Source organism: Eutrema salsugineum, unplaced genomic scaffold, assembly GCF_000478725.1.
Source record: "Eutrema salsugineum unplaced genomic scaffold, Eutsalg1_0 scaffold_13, whole genome shotgun sequence".
Classification (NCBI taxonomy): Eukaryota; Viridiplantae; Streptophyta; class Magnoliopsida; order Brassicales; family Brassicaceae; genus Eutrema; species Eutrema salsugineum.
The window spans coordinates 3,734,216-3,759,814 of record NW_006256885.1 but is presented as its reverse complement, the minus strand read 5'-3'; the positions used below and the strand labels follow the sequence as shown (position 1 = coordinate 3,759,814).

At 35.6% G+C, this 25,599-nt stretch overlaps 5 protein-coding genes across 5 annotated transcripts; 2 read left to right on the top strand and 3 right to left on the bottom strand.

Moving 5' to 3' along the window:
- Nucleotides 1-1,499: 1,499 nt before the first annotated feature.
- LOC18025143 (jacalin-related lectin 34) lies at nucleotides 1,500-4,514 on the top strand. Its single transcript, XM_006406770.2, has 6 exons — nucleotides 1,500-1,549; nucleotides 1,954-2,116; nucleotides 2,210-2,890; nucleotides 2,964-3,413; nucleotides 3,495-3,959; nucleotides 4,077-4,514. The coding sequence occupies exons 2-6, from the start codon at nucleotides 1,973-1,975 to the stop codon at nucleotides 4,326-4,328; spliced, it is 1,992 nt and encodes a 663-aa protein (XP_006406833.1). The 5' UTR covers nucleotides 1,500-1,549; nucleotides 1,954-1,972; the 3' UTR covers nucleotides 4,329-4,514.
- Nucleotides 4,515-4,566: 52 nt separating this feature from the next.
- On the bottom strand, nucleotides 4,567-6,842 carry LOC18025141 (jacalin-related lectin 35). Its single transcript, XM_006406771.2, has 5 exons — nucleotides 6,726-6,842; nucleotides 6,182-6,390; nucleotides 5,637-6,098; nucleotides 5,083-5,529; nucleotides 4,567-4,979 (listed from the first exon to the last, which is right to left on the bottom strand). The coding sequence occupies exons 2-5, from the start codon at nucleotides 6,374-6,376 to the stop codon at nucleotides 4,731-4,733; spliced, it is 1,353 nt and encodes a 450-aa protein (XP_006406834.1). The 5' UTR covers nucleotides 6,377-6,390; nucleotides 6,726-6,842; the 3' UTR covers nucleotides 4,567-4,730.
- A 1,329-nt stretch (nucleotides 6,843-8,171) lies between these two features.
- On the top strand, nucleotides 8,172-11,555 carry LOC18025140 (probable mitochondrial-processing peptidase subunit alpha-2, chloroplastic/mitochondrial). The gene is made up of 13 exons (XM_006406769.2): nucleotides 8,172-8,306; nucleotides 8,671-8,916; nucleotides 9,015-9,311; nucleotides 9,408-9,575; nucleotides 9,695-9,862; nucleotides 9,956-10,033; nucleotides 10,107-10,173; nucleotides 10,293-10,390; nucleotides 10,474-10,543; nucleotides 10,642-10,712; nucleotides 10,803-10,852; nucleotides 10,936-11,048; nucleotides 11,163-11,555. The coding sequence occupies exons 1-13, from the start codon at nucleotides 8,268-8,270 to the stop codon at nucleotides 11,207-11,209; spliced, it is 1,512 nt and encodes a 503-aa protein (XP_006406832.1). The 5' UTR covers nucleotides 8,172-8,267; the 3' UTR covers nucleotides 11,210-11,555.
- Nucleotides 11,556-12,393: 838 nt separating this feature from the next.
- On the bottom strand, nucleotides 12,394-14,065 carry LOC18025139 (protein IQ-DOMAIN 14). The gene is made up of 3 exons (XM_006406768.2): nucleotides 13,667-14,065; nucleotides 13,198-13,404; nucleotides 12,394-13,108 (listed from the first exon to the last, which is right to left on the bottom strand). Exons 1-3 carry the CDS (start codon nucleotides 14,063-14,065, stop codon nucleotides 12,494-12,496), a joined length of 1,221 nt encoding a protein of 406 aa, XP_006406831.1. The 3' UTR covers nucleotides 12,394-12,493.
- Nucleotides 14,066-22,008: 7,943 nt separating this feature from the next.
- On the bottom strand, nucleotides 22,009-24,017 carry LOC18025138 (auxin-responsive protein IAA26). Its single transcript, XM_006406767.2, has 5 exons — nucleotides 23,311-24,017; nucleotides 22,795-23,075; nucleotides 22,576-22,708; nucleotides 22,326-22,393; nucleotides 22,009-22,236 (listed from the first exon to the last, which is right to left on the bottom strand). The coding sequence occupies exons 1-5, from the start codon at nucleotides 23,604-23,606 to the stop codon at nucleotides 22,202-22,204; spliced, it is 813 nt and encodes a 270-aa protein (XP_006406830.1). The 5' UTR covers nucleotides 23,607-24,017; the 3' UTR covers nucleotides 22,009-22,201.
- Nucleotides 24,018-25,599: the final 1,582 nt, after the last annotated feature.

The window sequence follows — 25,599 nt, the reverse complement described above, 5'->3', positions numbered from 1 at the left end:
AAAATATATGTATTTTACCCATATCGCTTTAATTGATTATATAATATTAATCGTGGATTATCCGCGTAAGGAGTGGAGACCTGATCCACACACGTCCCACGAGTTTAGACTCGACGTGCTCAGATTGTGATAATGTATTTTTATTTTGTAAGCTTTAGAAAGTCATCACTTTTTTTATGCCAATATATTTAAATAAAGACCACGAGACCCACGAGTACATTTCTTTTATTTAAATTAATTTTTGCTAAAAGAACCCAAAAAATGTTGGTATTTCTTGGGAAATTAAGAAGAATTGTTAAATATATCTTTTAATCATAAAATTACAGTAAAATCTACTTTTAGTTACATCAGTGTATCGTAAAGATTTAGATTAGGGTTGATTACGTGCTTATTCCTTGAATTCTGTGAGAAACGTGCAATCACTGAATAATTCGCAAGTTTCAAACTCCATACTAGAAAAACAGTAAAATAAAGTTATATTCTACATTACAATATCATATATTTGATCGAATAAGACAACGGAGCAGTTAAAGGAAGCTTCATACATATTATTAAGTTACAAACTCAAGTTGTTTAAATAATTAGAATTTAGACATCTCAATAATTGTAGTAAATACATACGTAATCCGATTTACAACCCAAAAAAAAAAATATGAAATACGATAAAGATCGATCGTTTCAACGATATGAGTATATCAAGGAAATATATAAACAAAACAGGTGACAGGCAGCACTGTATTGTTCTTTAGATATGCGATGCACGATCAAATTATGAAATAATCAACGCAATGATAAATCAAAGAGGGTTCCATTGAATCTTCTAGTATCCATCGTGTCACCATCTGCATTACTCATCTGCGTATGTCATATTTTGCTACAAATCTTGTTATAAGATCTTATTTACAAGTAAAAGCCTCATTACTATATATATACACGTTTATTTGGCAAAATTCCGATCTGGATATGGATACTCATTGCTCCCACCTCTATTTGTCTTCATGCCATACAATCACAATATATTTTTATGATGTTTTTTTTTTTTCATTTTGTTAAATAGTTTTCTTAAACTTTAAAAACAGAATAGTTGCAAAGGGAATCAAACGCCAACCAGAAATCGAACCTATTTCAGGGTCAGTATGAGTAACCTATAAATACAATATGACCACTTGGCCAAAAATCATTTCTAGTCGGAAAACTGGATTGAAAAAAACTACTTTGTGTCTTAATTTGTCCAAATTTCAGCAAAGATTTATTTATGATTCTGCCACAATGATATTTTCTTCACTATTTTTTGGCATTTGGGTTAGTTTTTTAACAAGAGAGCAATGACCGGTTTGGTGACGATTACAAGCGATTATTACATACTTATGGACCCACATGAATATTTTTATATAGGCCATGTGATGCTTACTTAACGTTACATATAGTTAAAAAAAAATAATAATAATAATAACAATGGTCGATATGATATAAATCCCACCATTAGTCTCTCTTCTCACACACCAAAGTCTTCACCCTCCTCATCATCACATTCAGTCTCTACAATCAGGTGATCCCTCTCTCACTAGCTTCTCCCTCTGTATATATTCCATAATTCCTTATATATACATGTATTCAGTATGTACATTATCTGCTCTAAATATCGATCAATAAACTGATCTTCTCATATATCTCAATCGCTTTATGTTTGTTTGTTTAAGACCAATTGTTCATAAAGGATCAATTTGACTTTGGACTGCCCAAGGCTGGGGATTGTTATCATTAAGTGTAGTAAAGATAGTTTACCAATAAAAAAGAAACACATGAGTTAGAAGTTAGAACAGGAACTGTATGTATAATCTTTGACTTGCGACTTCCTGTCGACACTATGGTGTAGCTACAGTATTAACTACAAAATGGTCAAGAAAAATCAAAATCCGTTGGTTATGAAAAAAAAAAACCTTATACGAACAGGTAAATCGAAGCAGCGAGGATGTCTTGGGACGATGGAAAGCACGCGAAGGTCACGAAAGTGCAGCTTACGTACGATGACGTCATCTACTCGGTCCAGGTCACGTACGAGGGAACCAACCTTCAATCTCAGCGTCGCGGCTCCGTTGGGCCCAAATACGCCGAGGTTAGCTACTGAAAAATAGTTCAATTATTTTAACAGTAACATCAAATTTTAACAAGTTTTGACTTTTGAGTTTCAATTACTTTTGTAAATCAGTTCACTTTGGGATCAGACGAGTACATAACGGCTCTCTCTGCTTACGGCAAAACGTTGAGCACGCAAGACGTTATAACGGCGTTGACTTTCACAACCAACAAAAAGACTTACGGACCCTACGGTAACAAATCCGGTTTCCAGATCTCTGCTCCTGAGGCCACCGGTAAACAGATCGCCGGTTTCCTTGGTACCAGCGGCAATGTCCTCAACTCCATCGACGTTCACTACGCTCCCGTTCCCACCGGATCTGGAACCGGTGGAAGTGGAACTGGCGGAACCGGAACCGGTACGGAAGGAACCGGAACCGGTGGAAGTGGAACCGGCGGAACAGGAACCGGTGGAAGTGGAACCGGCGGAACTGGCACGGAGGGAACTGGAGGAACCGGAACCGGGGGAACAGGAACCGGCGGAACAGGCACGGAGGGAACTGGCGGAACCGGGGGAACCGGAACCGGCGGAAGTGGAACCGGAACCGGTTCAGGGGCAGAGAAATTGGAGGCACAAGGCGGCACAGGAGGAAGCGAATGGGACGACGGGTCCGATCACGACGGAGTGACGAAGATAAACGTAAGAACAGGAGGGGCAGGCATTCAATACGTCAAGTTCGACTACGTGAAAGGCGCAACACCAAAACTAGGAGCCCTCCATGGTGTGCAGGGTTCTAGAGGTTCAACGCGAGAGGTAACCAAGCTTCAAATACATATATGTTTTAATAACGCGAGAGGTACTGAACATTGTCAGTTAATCTCTGCAGATTTTGATTAACCATCCCGAAGAGTATCTAGTTTCCGTCGATGGTTGGTATGATTCATCCAATGTCATCTTAGGAATCCAATTCAAAACCAACCAAAAGACTTCTGACTACCTCGGCTACGAGTTCGATGGTACTGGTACTAAATTTACTCTCCAAGTTCAAGACAAGAAGATCATCGGGTTTCACGGTTTCGCCAGCGACCATCTCAATTCCATTGGAGCTTATTTCGTTCCATTAGCCTCCTCCTCCACCACTCCCGCCAAGAAGCTTGAAGCTAAAGGTGGTGAGACAGGAGATGTGTGGGACGATAGTGCTCACGACAATGTTAAAAAGGTATATGTAGGACAAGGCCAAGATGGTATAGCAGCCGTCAAGTTTGATTACACAAATGGTTCTCAGGTGGTTATTGGAGTTGAACATGGAAGATCTACAATGCTTGGTTTCGAAGAGGTATGTTTCTAAAAAAAAAACATATTATTGGTTTCTCACTTTTTAATACTAATGTGGAACTTATGATTTCTTCTTGTTTAGTTTGAGCTTGAATCAGATGAGTACATTACATCCGTGGAAGGCACTTATGACAAAATCTTTGGGACTGACAGTGCAATAGTGACTATGCTTACGTTCAAGACAAGCAAGAACAAAACAGCTGGACCCTTTGGGCTTGAAGGTAGCACACCGTTTGTATTCAAGGAGGAAGGTTACAAGATTTCCGGGTTCCATGGACGAGCTGGTGAGGTTGTTCATGCTATCGGAGTTTACTTAGCTCCATTAGGCACCATCCCTTTGACACCAGCAGAACCAACCAAGAAGCTAGAAGCAGCTGGTGGTGATGGGGGAACTTCATGGGATGATGGTGTTTACGACGGCGTAAGAAAAGTGTCTGTAGGACAAGCCCAAGATGGTGTTGGAGTGGTCAAGTTTGTGTATGACAAAGGAGCTCAGGTTGTTGTAGGAAATGAACATGGAAAAACTACAATGCTTGGATTTGAAGAGGTACACACACTTAATTACTTCTTGGCTTCTTCCTTTCTCTTCTCTCTTTAAACTATGACTTTCTTTTTCATAATCAATTTCAATTGTTTTTTTTTGGGGTGCTCCTTCAAATTGCAGTTTGAGCTTGACTATCCAAGTGAATACATCACGGCAGTGGACGGCACCTACGATAAAATCTTTGGGAGTGACTCAGCGGTCATTACCATGCTTAGGTTCAAGACCAATAAGCAAACATATGGTCCCTTTGGTATGGAAGCTGGCACACCCTTCGTACTCAAAGTGGAAGGCCACAAGATCGTTGGTTTCCATGGAAGCGCCAGTGATCTTCTTCATAAATTTGGAGTTCATGTCCTTCCCATCACCAGCTGATGATTATGGAGATCTTGAATTTGTCGCACTTTGTGGTCTCTCTCTTGATAGCCTTTGAACTTTGAATAAGGTGATTCTTCCTTTTCTGGTTTCTGTTTGTTTTCTTCTTCAGTCTTTCTCTTTGTGTTGTAGTTCTGTCTTTGGTTGATTTGTGATCTATTTTTAATAAAGGGATTTTGTTCCTAATATTTCTCTGGTTCCTTGAAATATTTTATTTAGCACCCCAAAGAAAACAAGATCAGAATGAAAAAGCACCCTTTATTTAGATAAACAAGGAACAACACACATACATTACATTATTACCCTTGAGACAAACCAAAAACAACAATAGACCATACAACTCCATAAACTCACAGGATAAATCTTATTCAAACTCTCGTGGCATATCAGATTGTTTCTGCATCAGTTGGCTATGGGCGCCACTTTGACTCCGATTTTGTAAAGAAACTCACCAGCTTGTCCATAGAACCCAACGATCTTGTGGTCTTTCTTCTCCAAAACGAATTTAGTTCCTGACTCCATTCCATACGGAATAGACGTTTTCTTGTTTGTTGTGAACTGGAGCGAGATAATTGCCGGTGCATCTACGCCGTAAATCTTGTCATAGTAGCCCGTCACGGCCGTGACATACTCACCAGCTTCAAGCACAAACTGCACGTTTTGCAACCAATTAAAATATTCAAGAAGTTGTAAATCAACTTTAAAAAAAAAAAAAAAGACAAGATTTGAAAAAAAATGAAATCAAGAATACAACCTCCTCTGCTCCAAGCAATGACTTCTTCCCGTGATCGCTTCCAATGACAGGCTTTGAAGCCTTTTCATACTCAGCTTTGAAATAAGTCACACTAGAGTCACCTTGTCCTACATATATCTTCTTCACACCGTCGTGAACACCATCATCCCAAGCAACTCCTGCGTCTCCTCCTTGTGCTGGAATAGTATTGGAAGGAGTCACTGGTGTGGACGATGAGACAATATAAGCTCCAAGAGAGTGGATCACATCACTCGCAGTTCCATGGAATCCAACGATTTTTCCGACTCCTAGCTCAGTTTCTTCACCAGAGGTCATTCCAAACGGTTGAGAAGTCTTTCCCTTGAATGTCTTGAAGATAAGAGCCGTGATGATCTCTGTTGGCGTTCCAAAGAGTTTCTCGTAGTAAACTTTCACAGATGTGATGTAATCATCTGAATCAAGCTCAAACTGAAAATAAAGAAAAGAAGCATCAAGAATGTTCTTTTATTTAGAAAAGAAAAAAAGAAAAAAAAATAACCTTTTAAGCAATTTCAAGAACACAAAATTCTATGTACCTCCTCTGTTCCAAGTAATGTCTTCTTCCCATGTTCACGTGATACAATTTTTCCATCTTTTTCGTAATCAAACTTGACATAAACCACACCAGAGTCACCTTGTCCAACATACACTTTCTTGACATTCTCAAAAGCACCACCATCGTCCCAAATCTCTCCTCCACGACCACCTTGAGCTTCCAACTTGGTCGTACCACCTGACTCCGGCGGAGTCACCGGCGTGGTTGACGAAGCTATATAGGCTCCTAGAGAATGAATAACATCACTCGCACTTCCATGGAATCCAACGATTTTTCCGCCTCCTAGCTCAAATTCTTGACCAGAGACCATTCCAAACGGCTGAGAAGTTTTGCCTTTGAATGTCTTGAAGACAAGAGCCGTGATGATCTCTGTTGGTGTTCCAAAGAGTTTCTCGTAAGAAATTTTCACTGATGTGATGTAATCTTCTGGATCAAGCTCAAACTAGCAACAACAACAAAATTATCAATCACTAAAAGTAAAATCTTCATGATGATTTCATCGAAAAAAAATAATAATATATATACCTCCTCTGTTCCAAGAAGCGACTTCTTCCCATGTTCGCGTGATACGATATTTCCGTCTTTTTCGTAGTCAAACTTGACGTAAACCACACCAGAATCACCTTGACCAACATACACTTTCTTGACGTTATCGTAAACACCACCATCGTCCCATAGCTCTCCTCCACGACCACCTTGAGCTTCCAACTTTTGCGCCATTTTTCCTTCTTAACCTAAAGTTTTATTACCCATTGTAGAAACTATGTGAGTATATAAACATACGGAGACCATAGAAGAGCCATGAATAGACACAGCTCAAGCACTTCGTGCTGATCAGGGTAGGGAAATTAAACACACGGATCATTGCCATCGACCACACTGAAAAAGAGACACTTATGGAAGCTAATCTAGTTGGAGGACTATAATACTCATTTACTTTAAACAATATTATCATATTCTCATAGATTCACTTGCCTTTCAAGATATGCATTAAAGGTAAATTCCTTGAAAAATAACAATTTGTGTAAGAAGAAACATAAAAAATAAAGAGGGAAGAGAGAAATATAACCTATTAGTGTGAGAAATGGAGATGAAGATTGAATGAATGGGTAGTTTGGGATTTTTGTGTATATATAAAAAACACTTTTGAATACGGACATTTACTTTTTTTTATAAAATAAATGCTAACTACTTTCTCTATTGTTTTTCTTTCCTTTTCTTGTAACGCTTCGAATTTAACCAACTCGTGCTTCACGAGGGAGAAGATTTTATTAGTTAGGATGTGTGTACCAAACAAAACGGGACACTGAACAATAACATATCTTCTTGCAAGACAAAAGAATAACATATCTTTTAAAAGTTGAGTTATATTAAGTATCTGTAAACAGAAACCCAAGATACGAACTACGAAAAAAAGTCTAAGATAAAAATCAAAAGAATCGTGTAAGCATCATTGACCAAGAGTCTAAGAGATCAAGTAAGACTGAGATTCAAAATCTCAGAGTACAAAGAAAATAATGAATACTTGGATTAGAGTAATTTCATAGAATATCGTAGACCAAATTGTTCATCTTTTTTTTTTGTGCATCACCTAATGATTAGAATTATAAGTGCACTGAGCTGTCAACGGCCCATGACTCCATCCTTTAATCACATTTTACTGAAACTCCGACGACCTTCTTTTTTTTTGGGTAAGAATGACGACCATTTGTCTTTCTCTCTCAATTATAACAACGAAACTACTCGTTATTCACGTGAGTTATACATCTCCCAAGTTCGGTACTCTCAAATCTCTATAATCCACTTCTAGTGATCATGTTAACATATAAAAACTCTGATGTCACTTTCTTGCAATTAGAGTTCAACGTTAGTTTAAGATAAATATTTATAAGGAATGATATAATTCATCAGACTACAATGCTAGATATCTTTTAATCAATTTCAGGTATCCGTATATATTTTTTTATATATCTTACCGGTACTAAAATAAAATTATCAGGTTGTTAGCTATGAGTAGCTTAAATTCTTAATACGTGTATATGTGAATAGTATTTTCTGCGGACAAAATTTTAATTATGTGCCCATTTTTGATATCGCATGGCCCACTCGGTGATAATTCGAAATGGGACTTTTCCACTCATGTCTAGCTCTATTCCTACATTATTAAGATGGGCCCACCTGCTATAGTATCTTTACGCATTCACTAAACGACACTTCAAAAATCACCTCCTCAAGCTTTCTTTAGTTTGTTTTTCATTGAGTTATATTTTGATTGTATTAGTTTACCTTCTGATTTATCTGTTTCTCGTTCTTTGTTCCATGTGTATTTTTTTTTGTTTTTGTAAAAGGTGGGTTAAGTTGTACTAATCAGAAGAGAGAAAAAAAGTGTTATAAATCTTCATACGGGCCTTGAATTAATCTTTATAAACAATTTGGGCCGAAACTATACAGGCCTTTGACAAAAAACAATTTCGTCAAACTAAGTAGCATTTGCACGATCCAATAAACTTGCAAAAGAAACAGGAACTCTCTCTCTCTCTCTCCTCCTGTCGTCAGCCACCACCGGCCACCGGGATACATTAGACGAACGATCTAGGGTTTCACAGTCGTCATGTACCGCACTGCAGCTACACGATCCAAGGCCCTTAAGGTCAATGTCGACTCCACTTTTTCCATAAACTTTTGTTATTTTTTTTAGGAAAACGCTTGGAATACACGAGTAGTGAACGATTTGTTAGATAGTATAGATTCTTGTAGATCTTAGATTCAATTTGATATATTCCTAGCAGCTGGTGATACATTTCATGCTTTTTCTAAGGTTAAGGAATGATGTCTGTTTCGAAAGTTCTTCTTTTTTTCAATATTCATTGTTAATTTCTGGTTGTAGTTTTTCCCACATTGTGAGTAAAGTAGCTATCCTTAGCAATCAATTAGAGCATCATTGGAGACAGATGAGTTTGATTTTTGTTCTCTTGATTGGAGATAAAAGCTTAACGATGCATAGGATTATACAGGGCATTTATAATCGCAATTACCGGGCATCTCGCTATGCAAGCTCGAGTGCTGTTGCAACGAGTTCTTCTTCGAAACCTGGTTTGGCCAGCTGGCTAACTGGAGGCTCCTCTAGCTCGCTTCCTTCGCTGAACATTCCCTTGGCTGATGTCTCTCTTCCACCATCACTCGCTGACAATGTCGAGCCTAGCAAACTCAAGACCACTACTCTTCCAAATGGTCTTACAATAGCCTCTGAGATGTCTCCGGTGAGAAGCTTCTTCTGATAATCTCAGCGTTTCAACTTCACTATCGAAATCGCAAAGTGATTCTGAACGAATTATGTTCTGTTGAATTTTTGTGTCAGAATCCAGCAGCTTCCGTTGGTTTATACGTTGATTGTGGCTCTATTTACGAGACACCAAATTTCCGTGGAGCGACGCACTTGCTTGAGAGGATGGCTTTCAAGAGTACATTGAACAGAAGCCATCTTCGTCTTGTAAGGGAAATAGAAGCTATCGCAGCCATTACTTCAGCCTCTGCTTCCCGAGAGCAGATGGGTTACACAATCGATGCTCTCAAAACCTATGTTCCCGAAATGGTTGAAGTGCTTGTTGACAGTGTGAGGAACCCTGCTTTCTTGGATTGGGAAGTGAACGAAGAGGTAATTATGTCATGTTGCATTAATCTCGCAATACTCAAAGCAAAGCATCTTTTTCTTGACATTCTATTTCTATTGTCTTTGTTGTTCTCCTGGCAGCTCCGGAAAGTGAAAGTGGAGATAGGAGAACTTGCAAAGAATCCTATGGGGTTTCTCTTGGAGACTGTTCATTCTGCTGGTTACTCTGGCGCATTGGCAAATCCATTGTATGCACCTGAATCTGCTATTAATGGATTGACTGGGGACGTCTTGGAAGAGTTCGTTGCTGTAAGACCGCAATAACACAAGAGATTATTACATTCTTCTCTGCAATTATGGCCGTTGCTTTTAGTTTAAGTTATATCGCGTGTGTGTCCTTTTCTTCTCATGTGGTGCTCAAATTTCAGGAGAACTACACAGCTCCACGAATGGTGTTAGCAGCTAGTGGAGTTGAACATGAAGAACTTTTAAAAGTTGCTGAGCCATTACTTTCTGACCTTCCTAATGTAACCAGACCAGCGGAGCCAAAGTCTCAATATGTTGGTGGAGATTTCCGTCAACATACTGGTGGAGAGGTACTCATTATCCGTGCCTTTTAATGACCCTGGTTGAGTTAAAATTTGGTTTATTATTCCTTATTGCTATTTTTTTTATTCCACCATTCTCAGGCTACACATTTTGCGCTTGCTTTTGGAGTGCCAGGATGGGATAACGAGAAGGAAGCTGTTATTGCCACTGTTCTTCAGGTGCCTAACTCAAATACATTACTCGATCTTCCACGAGTAGAGTTTAACGGTGTAAAATATAATTCTTATTTAGATGCTTATGGGAGGAGGTGGCTCATTCTCTGCGGGAGGTCCTGGAAAGGGAATGCACTCTTGGCTCTGTAAGTCTCTCAATGTGTTTCTTTCTAGTTCCCGTTCCATCTTTGTTTTTCTAACTCTCATCAGTTGGTGATGATGATGTTGATGATGCTAACGATGGTTTCTTTATGTGTGGATGCAGATCTCCGTATTTTGAACGAATATCAGCAGTTTCAATCATGCACCGCATTCACTAGCATCTTTAACAATAGCGGATTGTTTGGAATCTATGGTTGCACGGTGAGTTTTCACCAATTTTCATTTCTTGATTACAAGAACAGTATCTCCATGGCGAGTTTGCTTACATTTTTTTGGGGCTTCAGAGTCCTGAGTTTGCAGCAAGAGGAATTGAATTAGTAGCTGATGAAATGAAAGCTGTTGCTGAAGGAAAAGGTTTTGTAAATTTGCTCCTTTCTTCTTCTTTTTTAACCATTTATCAATATATGTATTAGTTAACATATTATTTCCTTTGGTTTTATATTTTTTGGCAGTTAACCAGAAACATCTTGATCGCGCCAAGGCAGCAACCAAGTCTGCAATTCTGATGAATCTGGAATCTCGAGTACCTATACATAACTTGCACTCTTTTTTTTTTTTTTTGAGCATGAGTTGTGCTTTTCTAATGGAATCTAATTGTTTGTGTGATTTGCAGATGATTGTGGCAGAAGATATAGGTAGACAGATACTTACATACGGAGAGAGGTACATATATATACACACGCAACACATGCAACCTCTAAACCGGTTAGAATCGGGGTTTTCTCTAACCCGGTTCATATTTGCAGGAAGCCAGTTGACCAATTCTTGAAGACGGTAGACCAACTCACCTTAAAGGACATTGCAGATTTCACCAGCAAGGTTATTGCAAAGCCTTTGACTATGGCGTCTTTCGGACAAGGTAAAGAAAACAATAAGAAAAAAACATCTTCACACTTCGTTGTTCTTTTTAATTACCAACGTTGATTTTATTCAACATGCTAAAATTTCATATATTCTGTTAATTTTTGGACAGTGTTGAGTGTTCCAAGCTATGACGCCGTAAGCAGCAGATTCTCTTGAAGCTGCTCAAAACAGATCATCTTGTTTTTGCATCAGAAGAAAAGAGTTGGGACCTGTAAAATAAAGAAGGCCTTTCCAGTTTTTGGGAGATCCAACAAATTTTTTTTTTTTTCCTCTCACGGTTTCTGAATTCTGACCGAAGATAAGACCCATAAAATGGCGACAAGTTACGTCCATGTCTCCAACATTTTTGCGTATTTCTTCGGTTCGTGAATAATGATTAATACGTTTACCAGCTTTTTACTCTTTCGTTTCAGCTTCAGTTTTATTTTCTTTCTTGATGGAGAATGTTGGGAAACTTAGACATAGACATGAAGATAATCTGAGTAGAACATTTATTTTTGTTAATAATTTTAAAGTTATAACCCATGATATTTTGAGTTCGTAACGCTTAATATCCAAATAAATGCTTTAATATCCAAGTTCTAAAGCCTTATATAATGTGATGTGATGTGATCGTTGACAAAAAAAGAAAAGATAAGAGTAATGTGATCCAAAACAAACCCAATGAGACGAATTTACCTCGATTTTTTGAAATGTTAAAAGCATATTCATCTTGAGTCGATAGTCTAAACAAAAGATCAAGGTATTTAATAATAGAAAACCTTAATTAAAAGGCTATTAGGGAATCTTTTTGGCAGATTACGAGGTAAATACTAGAGCTTAACTTATTTTTTCATTGACATGGTAAATAGAGCTTATCAAAAGCCGTTGAAGTAACTTTTTAATTTATTTTGGGTTTCAGAAGAACGAATATGATGACGCAAACACGTATCGGCCTCCGCCAATCATATCCCCTGGTGCTTTTAAAAATGATTAGATATAGAAACATTACAAAAGATTTTGAAAATTTCACAATAATGATAACGTCATGTCGTACTTGTCTGACGCTACATGGATTCCCAATTTATTGCAAATTTCAACCTCATTTCGTCATCATGGTTAGTTAATAATATCTTCTCAATTACTCTCACATCTTTGAATTTCAAATTCTCCAAAACCGAAATCTAAAATTCAACTAACCTTAATAATTATTTACTGTTGTGCGTTAATATTTAAACAGCTTCTTATTTCTCTAAAATATTCACATGAAGAAGTCGTAGTCTAGTCTAGTAGATAACTCGAAACAAATTTAACATTTTTTTTCTAAAGCCAAAAATTTACAAAAATAAGAACCCGAAAAAAAGGGAGAACATAAAAACCAAGAGAAAAAAAAGGGTCCTCGATGAAAAGTCAAAAGCAATGACGTTCTCTTATTAAGGACGAAAAAAGAAACGTTTCTTTCTAATTATAGAATCTAAAATCCGCCGGTTCTTGAGGAAACTGTTTATCATAAGAACAGGAAGAGCGTTTTTCTTGTTGCAGCAATAGCGGTTGCGTTTGCGCCATCCTCACGCCGCTAACGCTACTCCTAGCCGCCATAATCTCATCAAGCGACAACCTTTTCCTATCAGGACGCTGTCGCGGCGCACTATGCGAACGAACCTTAGCCTTAAACGACTGCGTATTAGCCATATAGCTCGGTGTCATCAAACCAGGATAACTTGGCCTAAAACAAGCGTCTCTGCAAACGCTTTTCGCCGGTGAAGGCGGTGTGTAGTAGTAATGATGATTATTCGCCGCCGATGAAGAGAATCTTGGCGTGTTTTGAGCCGTAGGGAATTTGCTTTTCTCTCCTGGAAAACTCCATTCGAAATCTTTGCCTTGATAGATGAAATCATCTCCACACTCGGAGACAGCAACATTCATTCTCTTGGATCTTGATTTCGTCCTAAAAGTGTCAATCTCAACGATCTTGGGACTGGTCTCATCGTACACGGCGTTGTTGTTGCTCTGTTTCTCTACAGAGATTGATATTCTCTTGCTATGGATTTCGCTTCTCGAATCATCAAACCTCTCCTGTATAATTCAATCCACAAATAACATAAGTTTGACCACAGAGATATATGTTAGGATTGAGAAATTAGAAAATGAATGGTTCTTCTTACAAGAGAATATCGAGGATGAAACATGTTATTGTTGTTGTCTCTGGTGAGAGAGGAGCGGATCATGCGTTGAGATCGAACGCTGGTTTGTGCTCTGAAGAGAGCTTGCATGCTATGAAACGTTTCCGCGGCGCGTTTGCGGACTAAGTATCCTCTCACTAAAGCTTGTAGCTTCACTAGACCTTTCAAAGCTCTTAACGCTTTTCTCGCCTGAAAACAAAATTCAAATTAAAAAATTATATATTAAAAATATAAAGCCATAATAATCGTGCATAATTCGAAAAGAGTACAAATTTTTCTTGAAACTAGCAAAGGTGTGTACTGTTTCATTAAGGGAGATGTGTAAGGAGCAAGCAATGTACAGACATGCTTCCTTTAGAAATCTCGAATCTAAACGAAACCCACATGGCAAAATTGTATCTTTCGTGTCGAAATCGGTGACCAAAAACAAGGGAGAGATTTATGAACTTACCAAATAGCCCTTGAAGACTGTTTGGATTTTCACGGCGGCCCACCGCTCCATTGTGGACCCGGAAACTCCGCTCCCGCCGGAATATCCTCCGGCTCTTCCGTTACTTGTTAGTCTGACCACCGCGACAGCAGCTTGTGCCGCTGCAACCGCTGCGTCTGCGGCTGCGGCAGTGGCGGCAGCAACCGCAATCGCGTGTTTGTTCTGTTCCTTGTCTGTTTCCGCCATGTAAGTTCTGAGCCAGACGGAGTCTGCTTGGAGAACTTTCCGGTGAATATTGGACCCACCAGATTCTCCTCCGCCTTTGCCGGAATCTTCTCCGCCGCCGGAAACTCGGTTCTCTTTCTCTTTGCTCTTTTTCATACCGAAAATGCCCTTGAACCATCTCGCTGCTCTGCCCATCTTCTCTCAGTTCGAATTTGAATAACGGTCAGAGATGTTTTTGTTTCCTTACGATTTAAAAGAGAGAAAAGATTCAGAGATGACAAATCACAAATACTCAGAAGAACTTTTCGTATGCGAAAAAATGGAGAGGAAACAATTTTTTTTGGCACTGAAACTGAAGACACAATATGATGTTTAGTGAAAGAAGAACTGTTAAAAAAAAAAAAAGAGAGATAAAGAACTAAAGAGATAGAGAGAGAGCGATGTATAGATTCTTTGAAAACAAATATCAGGTTCACATGTATATATATGTATACTAATTTGAATTTAAACTCGAGCAAAAAAACAAATAGGTTAATTATAAAAAACTAGTATTTCTGTACATTTGTTATGGAGAATTTTGGTTTTAAATGCACCGTTTGATAAAGAGCTAACCTTTTGATTATACGATGTAGCTTCAAATATAAGGTAACGTATTTTAATTCAAAAAACATTAACAATTATTAAAACTTAAGCGTCAAATTGAAGGTTAACTTACTTTTGTCAGCAAATTAAGCTATAGAATATCAATTTAAAATTTTATTAGTTGCTCAATAAATATAAGAAAAGAAGAAGTAATAGTATACATTTCTAGTTTTGTAATTGTAAGACAAACAGTTACTTCATTTGAAAATACCTTGAATTCAATTCAATGAACTGACAACAGTTGTAATCATCCTTTTTGAAAACACGAAAAGTAGGAATCATTACTCAGATATTTGAAAACCAATTATTTATTGACCAAACAAAAAAAAAACCTTAAGCGAAAAATAATACGGATTTACAGAATATATTTACACAGAGTCTAGATTTTAGGGCAGTGAATAATTATTGTTTTGAAAAGGATTGGAAGAAAGAAGAAATAAGATATATGTAAAAAAAAAGATCTGACACAACCTCGTGAAGAACTGAATTACAAGACAAAATGATGTCATGGTCTCATGGAGAGACAAAAGATGGAGCGCTCTAATTTTTTTATTAATCGTTTTGTTTTCGAAATATATCTTTAAAATATACAAGAAGAGAAAGAAAAATACAAAATCAAACACAACGGAACACGGATCTGCAGACAAACAATGAAGACGAACAGAGTAAATTATCCTTTTTAATTATTCTACAAATAAAACTAAAGATAAACGCACCTTCAAATATTCAAAAGTGGTGTCTCTGGCTTCAACAATTTGCTCTTGAGTAATAGAAAAATGGTCTTTATGGAGCATTGTGTTCTTACTCGATTTCAGAGATACCCTTCTCGTAGTTCCCGTTATTAATTAATTTAATTCCCATTTTCCCTCCTCAACCCATAATCACCAGCCCCATTTACTTTTAAATGCTAACTAAAATAGATCCTTTTTTCTTAAGTTAAGAAACCTATATGATTTTTGAAACATAATCACTAATTAATCCGTTTAGATTTGGTATACAAATACGCTAATGGCATTGATTACGGAATCATCTTGACTTGTTTCTAAATCAAGTCTGGCTTAGAAATGGAATGAGTGTGTGATTTATAATGCAAAACCAAATAATATAAATGTTATGGTTGACGAGCGTTGACGAAGACATTTCCATCATTATAGCTAAGGTTTATGCTCATGTCGAAGTGTGGAAAACAAATGTGACTCTGGAAACTATAATAGAAAGTTGAAACTTTATGTCTTAATGATGAGTTTCTGTTACCAATTAAAGAAGGTTGTAGTATTGGGTTTGTCTGTCTCGAGAAATGAAATTAACTTGTGAAACAATGTACCTTTTAACGTTCTTCATTGTACTTTTTTGGTGTGGTTTATTTGGTTTTGGGTATAAACTATAAAGTCATACTCCAATTATAGATTCTAGCATCGTTATGGGAATTTCACGGTAGCAACATATTTACATCCAGTAAAAAAAGATCAATAACTTAAATTAACGTGATATTTGCACACACACACAGAACAATAATAAATAATAAGAGACGATTTATCACTTCATCCAAAATGATAAGAAAACTTCAACCCTTTGTTTAGTTATCAGCAATAGTGAAATACCTTAGATTTGTGACAAGACTATATTTAAGTTGGATCCAAGTAGGTGATAATAACGATCAGACGTAAATTAGTCGTAGTATGATGACAACTTGAGTAGAGATTGAGTAAAATTGTTAAAATGGATTTCTCAGGCCAGTCTCGTCCGATCCGTATGAGATGAGCATCGACTTAATATTCTGACCCGTAAAAAAATGTGGACGTTTTAAAAATATGTTTAGATGATTAATGATTATATATTGTATTTTAGGTGAACTCTCCATCTTGCTGCCACATCAGCATCTAAATGGAGGCTGCCACATCAGCATCTAAATGGAGGACACATGTCCTTTCATTTAATTAATAAATCATAAATTTTAAATAAAAAATTAAAAACTAATTAATATCACTACTTCTAATTTAACTATTCTATTTAATGTTTATTTCATATATATTTATATTTATAGCTATTAAGTTACATTAATATTAAAGTTTTTCACATTCCTAACAAAATAAATAAATAACATTTCTAACTTTTTACATTTCTAACTTTTTGGTACTCATCTAAAATTTTTTAACATTTTTCTATACTAACTCGATATTTTTCTTCCAGCTTATCCTCATCATAAACACTTTTTTCGAAGCTGGTTATATGAAAAAATATAAAAATGTAGCGTTATCTTCATTCAAAGATTTGACAGTTTTTATGGGTCAAATATAATATTATTATAGCTGCATTTTAATGTAAAAAATAAATTATGGGGTGGTTCTTGCAGAATCAAAGCAATTGTACACGTAATAAATTTGAGAACATTAAAAATCAGAAGTAATTATATGTTTTTAAGCAATTTAAACAGAAAAATATGACTTTTATCTATGTCTTTTTTACTCATATCATATTTATAATTTCTAGAATAGTAGAATAATTTTCCTAATTACCATATTTCCAATCCTTAAAAAAATTGTTTATTTTACAAAAAAAATTATTTTTCAAAAACCTAATACTAAACAATCAAACAAATTACCATATTCTTATAATTAAATATATATATATATATATCAACACAAACATATTTTTAAAAATATTATGTGAAACAAAACCTGCACGTATGCGCGGATACAAATCTAGTTGATAATGAAAAACCATAAGATAATAATTCATATGTTGATATGGTGGAAATGAAACACAGTTGATAAATTGAACCGTACTAAAAATTAAAATGTACTACATAAATAGCTTATGCGTCCCTGATTAAGAACTTAATTCACGTGGATACAAACACTTTTCAATCCACCTCTTATTACGGCAAATTCTTATATTTTTTTGCTATGAAATGGCACAGTTTTATTTGGCAAAATTCACCATTGATATTATCTTAAATGCCACAGTTTATCCTTCTCAATGAAACTAAGAAAATATTTAAGCTACAACCCAACAAAATGTAGTCTGAGTGTTGAGTCCGATCGGATGGGATCATGGTACGAACCGACTCACAACTTTGAAAATAAATCACAGACGACAAAATGTTTTAGTGCGTTTACCATTAGCCCACATCACATGACGTTATTTTTCGCTATATTTCTGTATAAGGTATATATATTATCTGCGGTAAAGAGTAAAAATGGTTGGAATCAATGAAATCATTTGATCACGTCTCAGGGCGTAGTAATTTTTGCAAACCGACTAGAGGAAAATGTTTCAATTTTTTTTTTTTTTTTTTGGTAAAATGTTTCAATTTTGTTTGTACTAAAAAAAATGCTTCAATCGTATTTTGCAAACCGACATGAGGTTTGGGTTTCTCGATAGCTTTTGACTAAAACCACTTATTTGAAACCGATGACCTACCATCTCTAAGAAGAAAAACTCAAGGTAACATCATTGAAGCTTGCATCTATCTTCTCTTCTCACTCGCATCATAGACAAGTCTATTCGGAACTCGATATCCTCTCTCTGCTACAATTACTCTCATAGATTGGAAGACCTCCTTCGTAGGTGGTTCAGCTCATAAACATTCAGCTAATCTAGCATCCGATAATTTTCTATTTCTTTACACATTGTTACTTCATTGCAAAAATATCTTGTTTCATTTTTTTCCGCTAGTTATAAACAAACTTTCTTGGTTAACTCAAGAAACTTTATCTTTTTTAGAGAAAAATACACACACATTCGAAGTCGAACATGATATAGCTCGATTTATCAATCCAAGTTATCCAACAAACGTAGTGATAAACAACTAAACAATCTCTTATTGTCTAAGACACTTCATACAATATGGATTGAATTGAATTATTATGAACAATTATATAAATTCATATTGGGAAAGAATATTGTATACATTTAAGAACATAATCGAAGTGAGCTTCAAGCTCCGTACATATGCTAATACACACATTACAAGAACGTACCCAAATCAACATCCTAATTAACGTTAAATTTTAAGAAAATTATTACCTTTTCTTTTAATTTATTCTTTTGCCTGACTTAACCCTGTGTGCCATAGGACCCCTTTTATGACATTGGCACCTTTTACAGTTATCTTCTTCAGGCCATCTCCCAAGAACTTCTGCTTCTGCTGCTTCTTCCTCTTCCTTACCAAATCCAATATACTCACTTTGTCTCTTGCTTCGTTCTCAAGAAGTAGATACACCAATTAGAAGACATAAGTCTTGTCTCTTTTTCAAAAACTTCCCTGTCACTCGCTTAGATTTACAATAATACCCTTCTCAAACCATAATTCAACTTAAAATAAATATACACACGCATACAAAAAAAAAGGAGTCTGTAAACTATAGCAAACTTATGAATCAGAGTTTAACCGATGAAACGAAAAACTCATTAAGCTATTATATGTCAAAATGATGTTTCTAGAAGCACTCGATTACTTGGAGACCATTTTTACTCACAGGACATTTTTCATATAACTTAATGATTATACATTTACAATATGAGCACACAAGTAATTCGATAGGTCCATCACAGCTTTAAAACAATTATTCTTTTCTCTCTTCACTTTCTTCTAATAATATTTTCAGTTTATACGTACGTACAATTTAAGCCAATATCGATTCTCTTTATATAATCACTTCTAAAAATTAAGATCCAGCCGCTTTGTTTCCTTGGGCTCGTGAGTGTCGCGAGAAGAACGCTCCTCATTATCTAACTGCTTAGAGCAATCATAGTAGTACGTTTCACACATTTTAATAAAAACTTCTGTTCCAATGGAACAAAAGATTTTTCAAATAGTAAAATCAAGAACTACTGTATAAACTTACATAAAGACTGATCTCCGTATCTGTGTTCTTTTGTTTTGGCTTTTTGCTGTTGTAATATCCAAAGTCCAAAGATAAAACAAAAAAAACATCACTGTTTTTGTACAGATATCGTTTCAAATACAAACTTAGCAAGAATAATATAAATTTATCCATTTTTCATTAGAATTCTAGGTTTTCTAATTTGGATTGTTTATCATCCAAAGAAATCGTTGTTTCCATTTTTTCCCACAAAACTTGCATCATTCCACTGCGTTTTTGTTATACACGTTTTTAAAATAAAATAAGATTTGATATTTTAGTACAAAGGGTCATCATGCGGGATAGGATAAGTGGGATGGACACTGAAAAATGATTCAACCAAAATTTTCATTATTCGTTAGAAACAAACTAAATAATACATATTCAACAGTTATGGGCGCCTCCACTTGATAAATTCTTTATATATTGGAGAATCTTGTCTCCTCGTCAAATCCCATAATCACTGCCTTTGAGTTCCCTTTCTCAATATTCATGATCTATTTCATTTTATTTTCACTAGTATATATAATTGAGAAAGTTTTCCAAAATACGTCTGGAGAAGATTAGAAATGTTATTAATGTACACCTAACTCGACTATCCACAAGAAAATTACTAATTGATCGGGATCAATGATTGTTTATTGAAACGTTTGTTGCTCCTAGAACTAGAGGGCTGGTCCAGGAATAAGTTAACCTTCTTCTCACTACAATACACATATACATATTCTAGTTTATTATCATATTGTCGATATGGTAATCATGACTTTAGTATAACATATGAAATCTATCGAAGAATCTTTTACTGCTTTTCTTAATGTGGGCCGAATCTTCCAACTGTTTTATAAGATATTTTCGTTAGTGTTCTCTATGTTTAAAGATTATGTCGGAGATACATTTTCCATTGTAAACAGTGTTTTTTAGGTGTTACCAATTGGAGAGGCATTAATATTTATCAGTATTTGAAAATGATAATTATTTTAGGTGCTACCAAATCAGCTAGTGGTTTAAGCCTCCCTTTATAGAATTTGAATTTGACCAAAAGAATAATTTTTGAAAAGTATAGGTGATTAGGTTCAATATAAATTTTCATTGCGTGACGAACTTTAAATGTGTGTGGTTGTTTCAGACTTTCAGTGTTTGGAGAATGTAGCGACTCAGCGTGGACCGATATCTTTTTAACTTGTAAGGCCCATTTCAGAGTAAAACGGCAAGCAGTCTGACAAAAAAATCCAGAAATGCTGCGCAATGTGTTTTCCGTAGAATATAATTGGTTATTATTAGTATGAACTAAACTGGTTCATACTACACTAGTAACCATTTCTTCTATAAACAAATTAACCCATAAATATTTGAACTGTTTCGTTTACGCGTTGATTAGATTTAGAGAAATCCAGCAGAACATGTTTTAAAGAAAAAAAATGTTTTTATTTACATAAACAATTTCTTTTCGCTATATTAATATGTGTTCAAGACTTCAGTTTCTTCGCTATACATTTGGTGGAGAATACTACAGTCTACATCACTATCATGTACTTACTAAATGACCAATCGCTTTAGATAAAGAAAGAGTAATAGAACTCTTACATTTGCTTTGAGTTAGGCATGTCTCAACGAAAATGACTATTCAAGTTCAATGTTTCTATCGCATTTATTATTTATTTCAATGTCTTATTCAGTATTTTCCCCAAAATCCCCCAACCACAAATTTTAGCTCATCCATTCATACTACTTTACAAGACGAACACCACCAACATTTTGATCATGTCTCTGCTCTTTAATTTTTGCTTATGTTTAGTAAGAAACTTGAAATTATAGTGGCTCCAAACGATGAGAGTATAATAAGTGGTTCCAAGTATTTGAATAGCTTTTAATGGTTAATGCATGCGGCTGTTATGTTTAAATAATTCGATCAAGACATATTTGGATAGTTTTTTCAATATTTTGATTACTTAAATATAGTTATCAAAAGAATTTGAAAATTTTCTAGACTTCGTTATGAATTCTTCATTTAGGCTTTTGAGTTATATCTCGTGGTCGAAGTTGTACTTAATTTGAGAAGATTCTACGTCGGCCAGTTTACTTCAAATATTGCTATGAAAATATTGATCACGAAAATAATGTGCTCAATTAATCAGTTTTTAGTGTGAATTGTGACGATTCAGTCGGTCCACCGAGAAACGTCCAATAGGCATATATATAGAGGTGATAATACAAAATGTGTTACATTTAGTACTGTATACATGATTAATGATTTATAGCTGTAAAAAAAAAGTGCTACATAACAGTGTATACATGATTTATATTGAAAGCAAAAAGCTGCTAAACTCTGCACTATAACAAAAGAGATGATAGCCACCAAAATGATCGATATGGACTGATCATTCTGAGAAGTCTTTTTGGGTTTTCAACTTACAATCTTACGAACAGACTCAAGTAACTAAAAAGCAAAAAAAAAAAAAGAACAATAATGGCCATTCTCAGCTTTTAACACGATTAAAGGGATAGCTAAAGTTGGAGCGAAAGTTAAAAGTGCTTTTACAGAGAATAAAATTTTCATTTATTTTTCCGAAAGAGTTTTGCAGACATGAGATGTTTATTATGCTCTTCGAAGTATATTTAATGCTTGGAAACACAAATCGCTTCTATAACCTCATCGTTGAGTATCTTGGAGACATGGGAACATATATCAGATCAGATCAAATGTCTCTCTGGACAAAACCAATGACTATCTCTTATATATAGCAAAAAACAGATGTACAATTAAAAAGTAAAAAACTGTGAGACCCTCTGACTCAAATAGAAGTCTCTAAAAGTCTCTTCTTCAGTTCCTCATCTTTTCTTCCTTACCGCATCCAACTGCATACACAGATGAAACCCTTCTTCAGTTATTACGCTAAATCATCTTAACATAAAACAAACACATACGAACATAGCAAATAGCTTACATCTCAAGGCAGATGAAATCTCAGAGCTTTTAATCACACGCAGTCTCTTCACAGATGAAACGAACATTCTGGTTTTAGAACACGTATCAAGATTACATTAGTATCCATTTTTTTATTTGTAAACGATAATCAATTTGAAACTACTAACAAAAAGGTGATACTTTTATACTTTTTTTTGTTATATGATTTAAGAATCTGATTCTGCAAAACACTGAATCAGATTCAGAGAAGAAAAAGAAAAGATTCTTACTGCCAAGGAACATCCCCAACAAGCATCTTGTCCCCTTCATTATCCTCATAAGTTAAAGTAAATTCTCCTTTACCATCCAGTAAACCAATGATCGGTTTCTCTTCTCCTTCACCACCAGAGGTATCTCTTTGAGCTAAATACAAACAAAACACAGCTCAATAAAACAAGAAGCGTTTTCTAATAATAAACAAAAACAAAAGATTTGAAATTAAAATTAACCTGCGAGAAGACCTCTAAAGAGCTTGTCAACGGCAAAAGAGAGCTGTTCGTAACTACTGTAAGCATTGAGATCGACTTTCCGACCAATCGGAACACTATCCATGTTGATTTTTACAAACATTCCTTCCCTCTTAGGTTCGACTTGCTTTTCACCATCACCACTCTTATTGATTTGACCTCCATGAGAGGATTCGTTTCCGAGCTTTGAAGAGCTTGTGCTTGCTAAATTCTTCCTGAAAGAACGAACCGGAGGCCAACCCACCACTGGACCAGGAGCAGTTCTTTGTATCATACATTCAAAAGAAAAGTTATGTCAACACCAAACGAAAAACAGAGCAAAACAGAGCAAAACAGAGCAAAGCAGAGTTTAAAATAAGGCCAGTAAAAAACTGCAAGTTTAACAATTAACACGTGAGGGTGAAAAGAAAGAAGACAACAGAGATGGGTCCCTAATGTCTAGAGAATATCCGCTGTCAAAGTAAGAAAAAAAATTAACAGTGAGGAAAAAGGAGATACCTTTTCTGAGAGATGTGAGGAGCATAAGTGGTTTTGTTGGAAGGAGAGAAATGGTTTCCGCTGAGACTGAAGATGGATTTGTCTTCTGATTCCTTCTTGGTGTTGTTTCTTGATTCTGTGTTCTTCTTCTTCATCGTCGAATGGTCCTCTTCCTCACCACCCGGTGGTCCAAGCCTTAGCTCAAGTTTCTTTTCCTGATCTGTGTTGTTCTTCTCTTCATGGTACCATTTTCTTCCTTGGGGAATCAAATCAAGAAGTTTAGGACAGATTTCTCTGTTTCTTGGACAACCTTCCATTGAAGTTTTTTTTTTTTTTTTGCTTCAACGCAAGAAGATTCCTTATCTCGTTTACAAAGAGATGAAATTCGACAAACCCCAAACTTGAAAAACTTGTAATTGGCTTCAAAAGGTTCAAGGATTTTTGTTCATAAAAACTTATATCTTTCTTACGAGGGGAGACGTACGACAGAGATTCACCAAACTATAAGAAAACTTTAAAGAAAAAAACCTGAGATACCTTTAAAGAAGAAACAATCTCATAAAACTGAGAGCGAGAGAGAGAAAGAGAGATGTAATGAAGATATGGTAAGACAAGTGGTGGGATTTTATACAAATCAAAGCTTTGCTTCTTCTTTTTTTCTTGGCCCCTTTTTCTCTCTCGTGCACGCTTTGGTGGGTTCTCTCTCACACACAGACTTACCCCTTTTTTTTAAACAATTTGTTCTCCCTCTCTCTCTCTCTCTCTCTCTCTCTCTCTCTCAAGATTCTGAAAGGGACGAGAAGAGAAAAAAATTAAGTTGGATTTGTTTGAAGAAGAGCAAATAGTTAAACAAAAAAAAAACCAGAAAAAGGGATAGCAGAGAGTGACTCCACTTTTACTCCTGAACCCCAAAAGATGAAACAAAAAATTACAGCTTCTCCGTACAAAGAAAAACAGTAAATTTTCTTGGCCAGGGATTTAGGCTTTAGGAGGGTTATTTGGAGTAAAACGTACGCAACCTTATCTTTTTTTCTGCCTCAAATATCGCTAATTAAGGATTTGTCTAGTGAAAGAAGCAAGCCGTGCAGTTCTGTTTCTTACAAGTAGTGGTAGTACTATTACGGATTAAATAAATAATTAAATGCATGTATCCAATAAACAACTTGCCAAACAAAAAAAAATGATAGCCGGCGAAAAAAATTAAAATATGATAACAATAAAGGAACTAGGGAAGATCCCATAATTTATGGTCTGTTAAGGACCACTCTCTTATCCACTGGCCATAAGACACATATCCCTATACTTATAAACACATTTTTATATTGGTTTTCATAGTAATATGAAACTTTAATATTATTTTTCATAAGTATCTACAAAAATATTCATATATATAATTTTGGTTCATCTAATAATAAATGAATCGCATGGGAAGACTAACTGATAGAATTCAAGAAATGGGAGTACATACGAATCTGCATGTCGTCTCAATGAAATAAATTTTATTAAACTTAAAGAAGAAATGAAAAATGTCAATTTGTTAGGTAGCTAATCAATAATTTTGTCAAAGTTAAAAACAATGCGTACGTGTGGATTGCGATGGTATATTTAATTTGCTTCCCAAACTAAGTAAGTTCGTCAACCGTTTATTTCGTAATCCTTATTTATTGATTCTCAAATACATATTAATAAAATCATAATTAAAAAATTGACATATTTAGAAAATAACAAAGAACTTCAAAAAGAATATTGGTATATTTGATTATTGAATTCAACATAATTTGTACATAATTTTGCTGCTTTAATTATGAACATATTTCAACGCTAAATCAATTCATGTGGTTTTTATTTTTCAGGAGGGGAAACGGAATGTACATGTCTCTCCCACGTGTGATAGCGATATTACGGAAAGGCCAAACAAAGAAAAATTGAGAGTATAGAGTTCCGGTCAAGTAAGGAAGGGTATTTTTGGCAAATTAGTGAAGGAGTGTGTCGCTAGTCATATCTTGTCTCCGTTTTACCCAACTCCGTGACTTTCTTCCCTCTGTGTCAGACAAACCTTAACCATGGTCAAGATTTCCGGTTCAACTTAACCGCACTTCCTAATCTCAGTGAATAGTTTAAAGTGAAAATATAGCAAATAATAATTAAATTCTAGAAACACAACTAGATCCGCGCAGACAGTGGACACATGTTGCACTTGCACAAGACGTCTAGTTCGTACGATAAGGTTTAAATTTCGGCCTGTAATCACAACCGTAGAAGTGAATAAAGACGAGAGAAGTAAACGGCTGTGATTTAATATTACAAAGC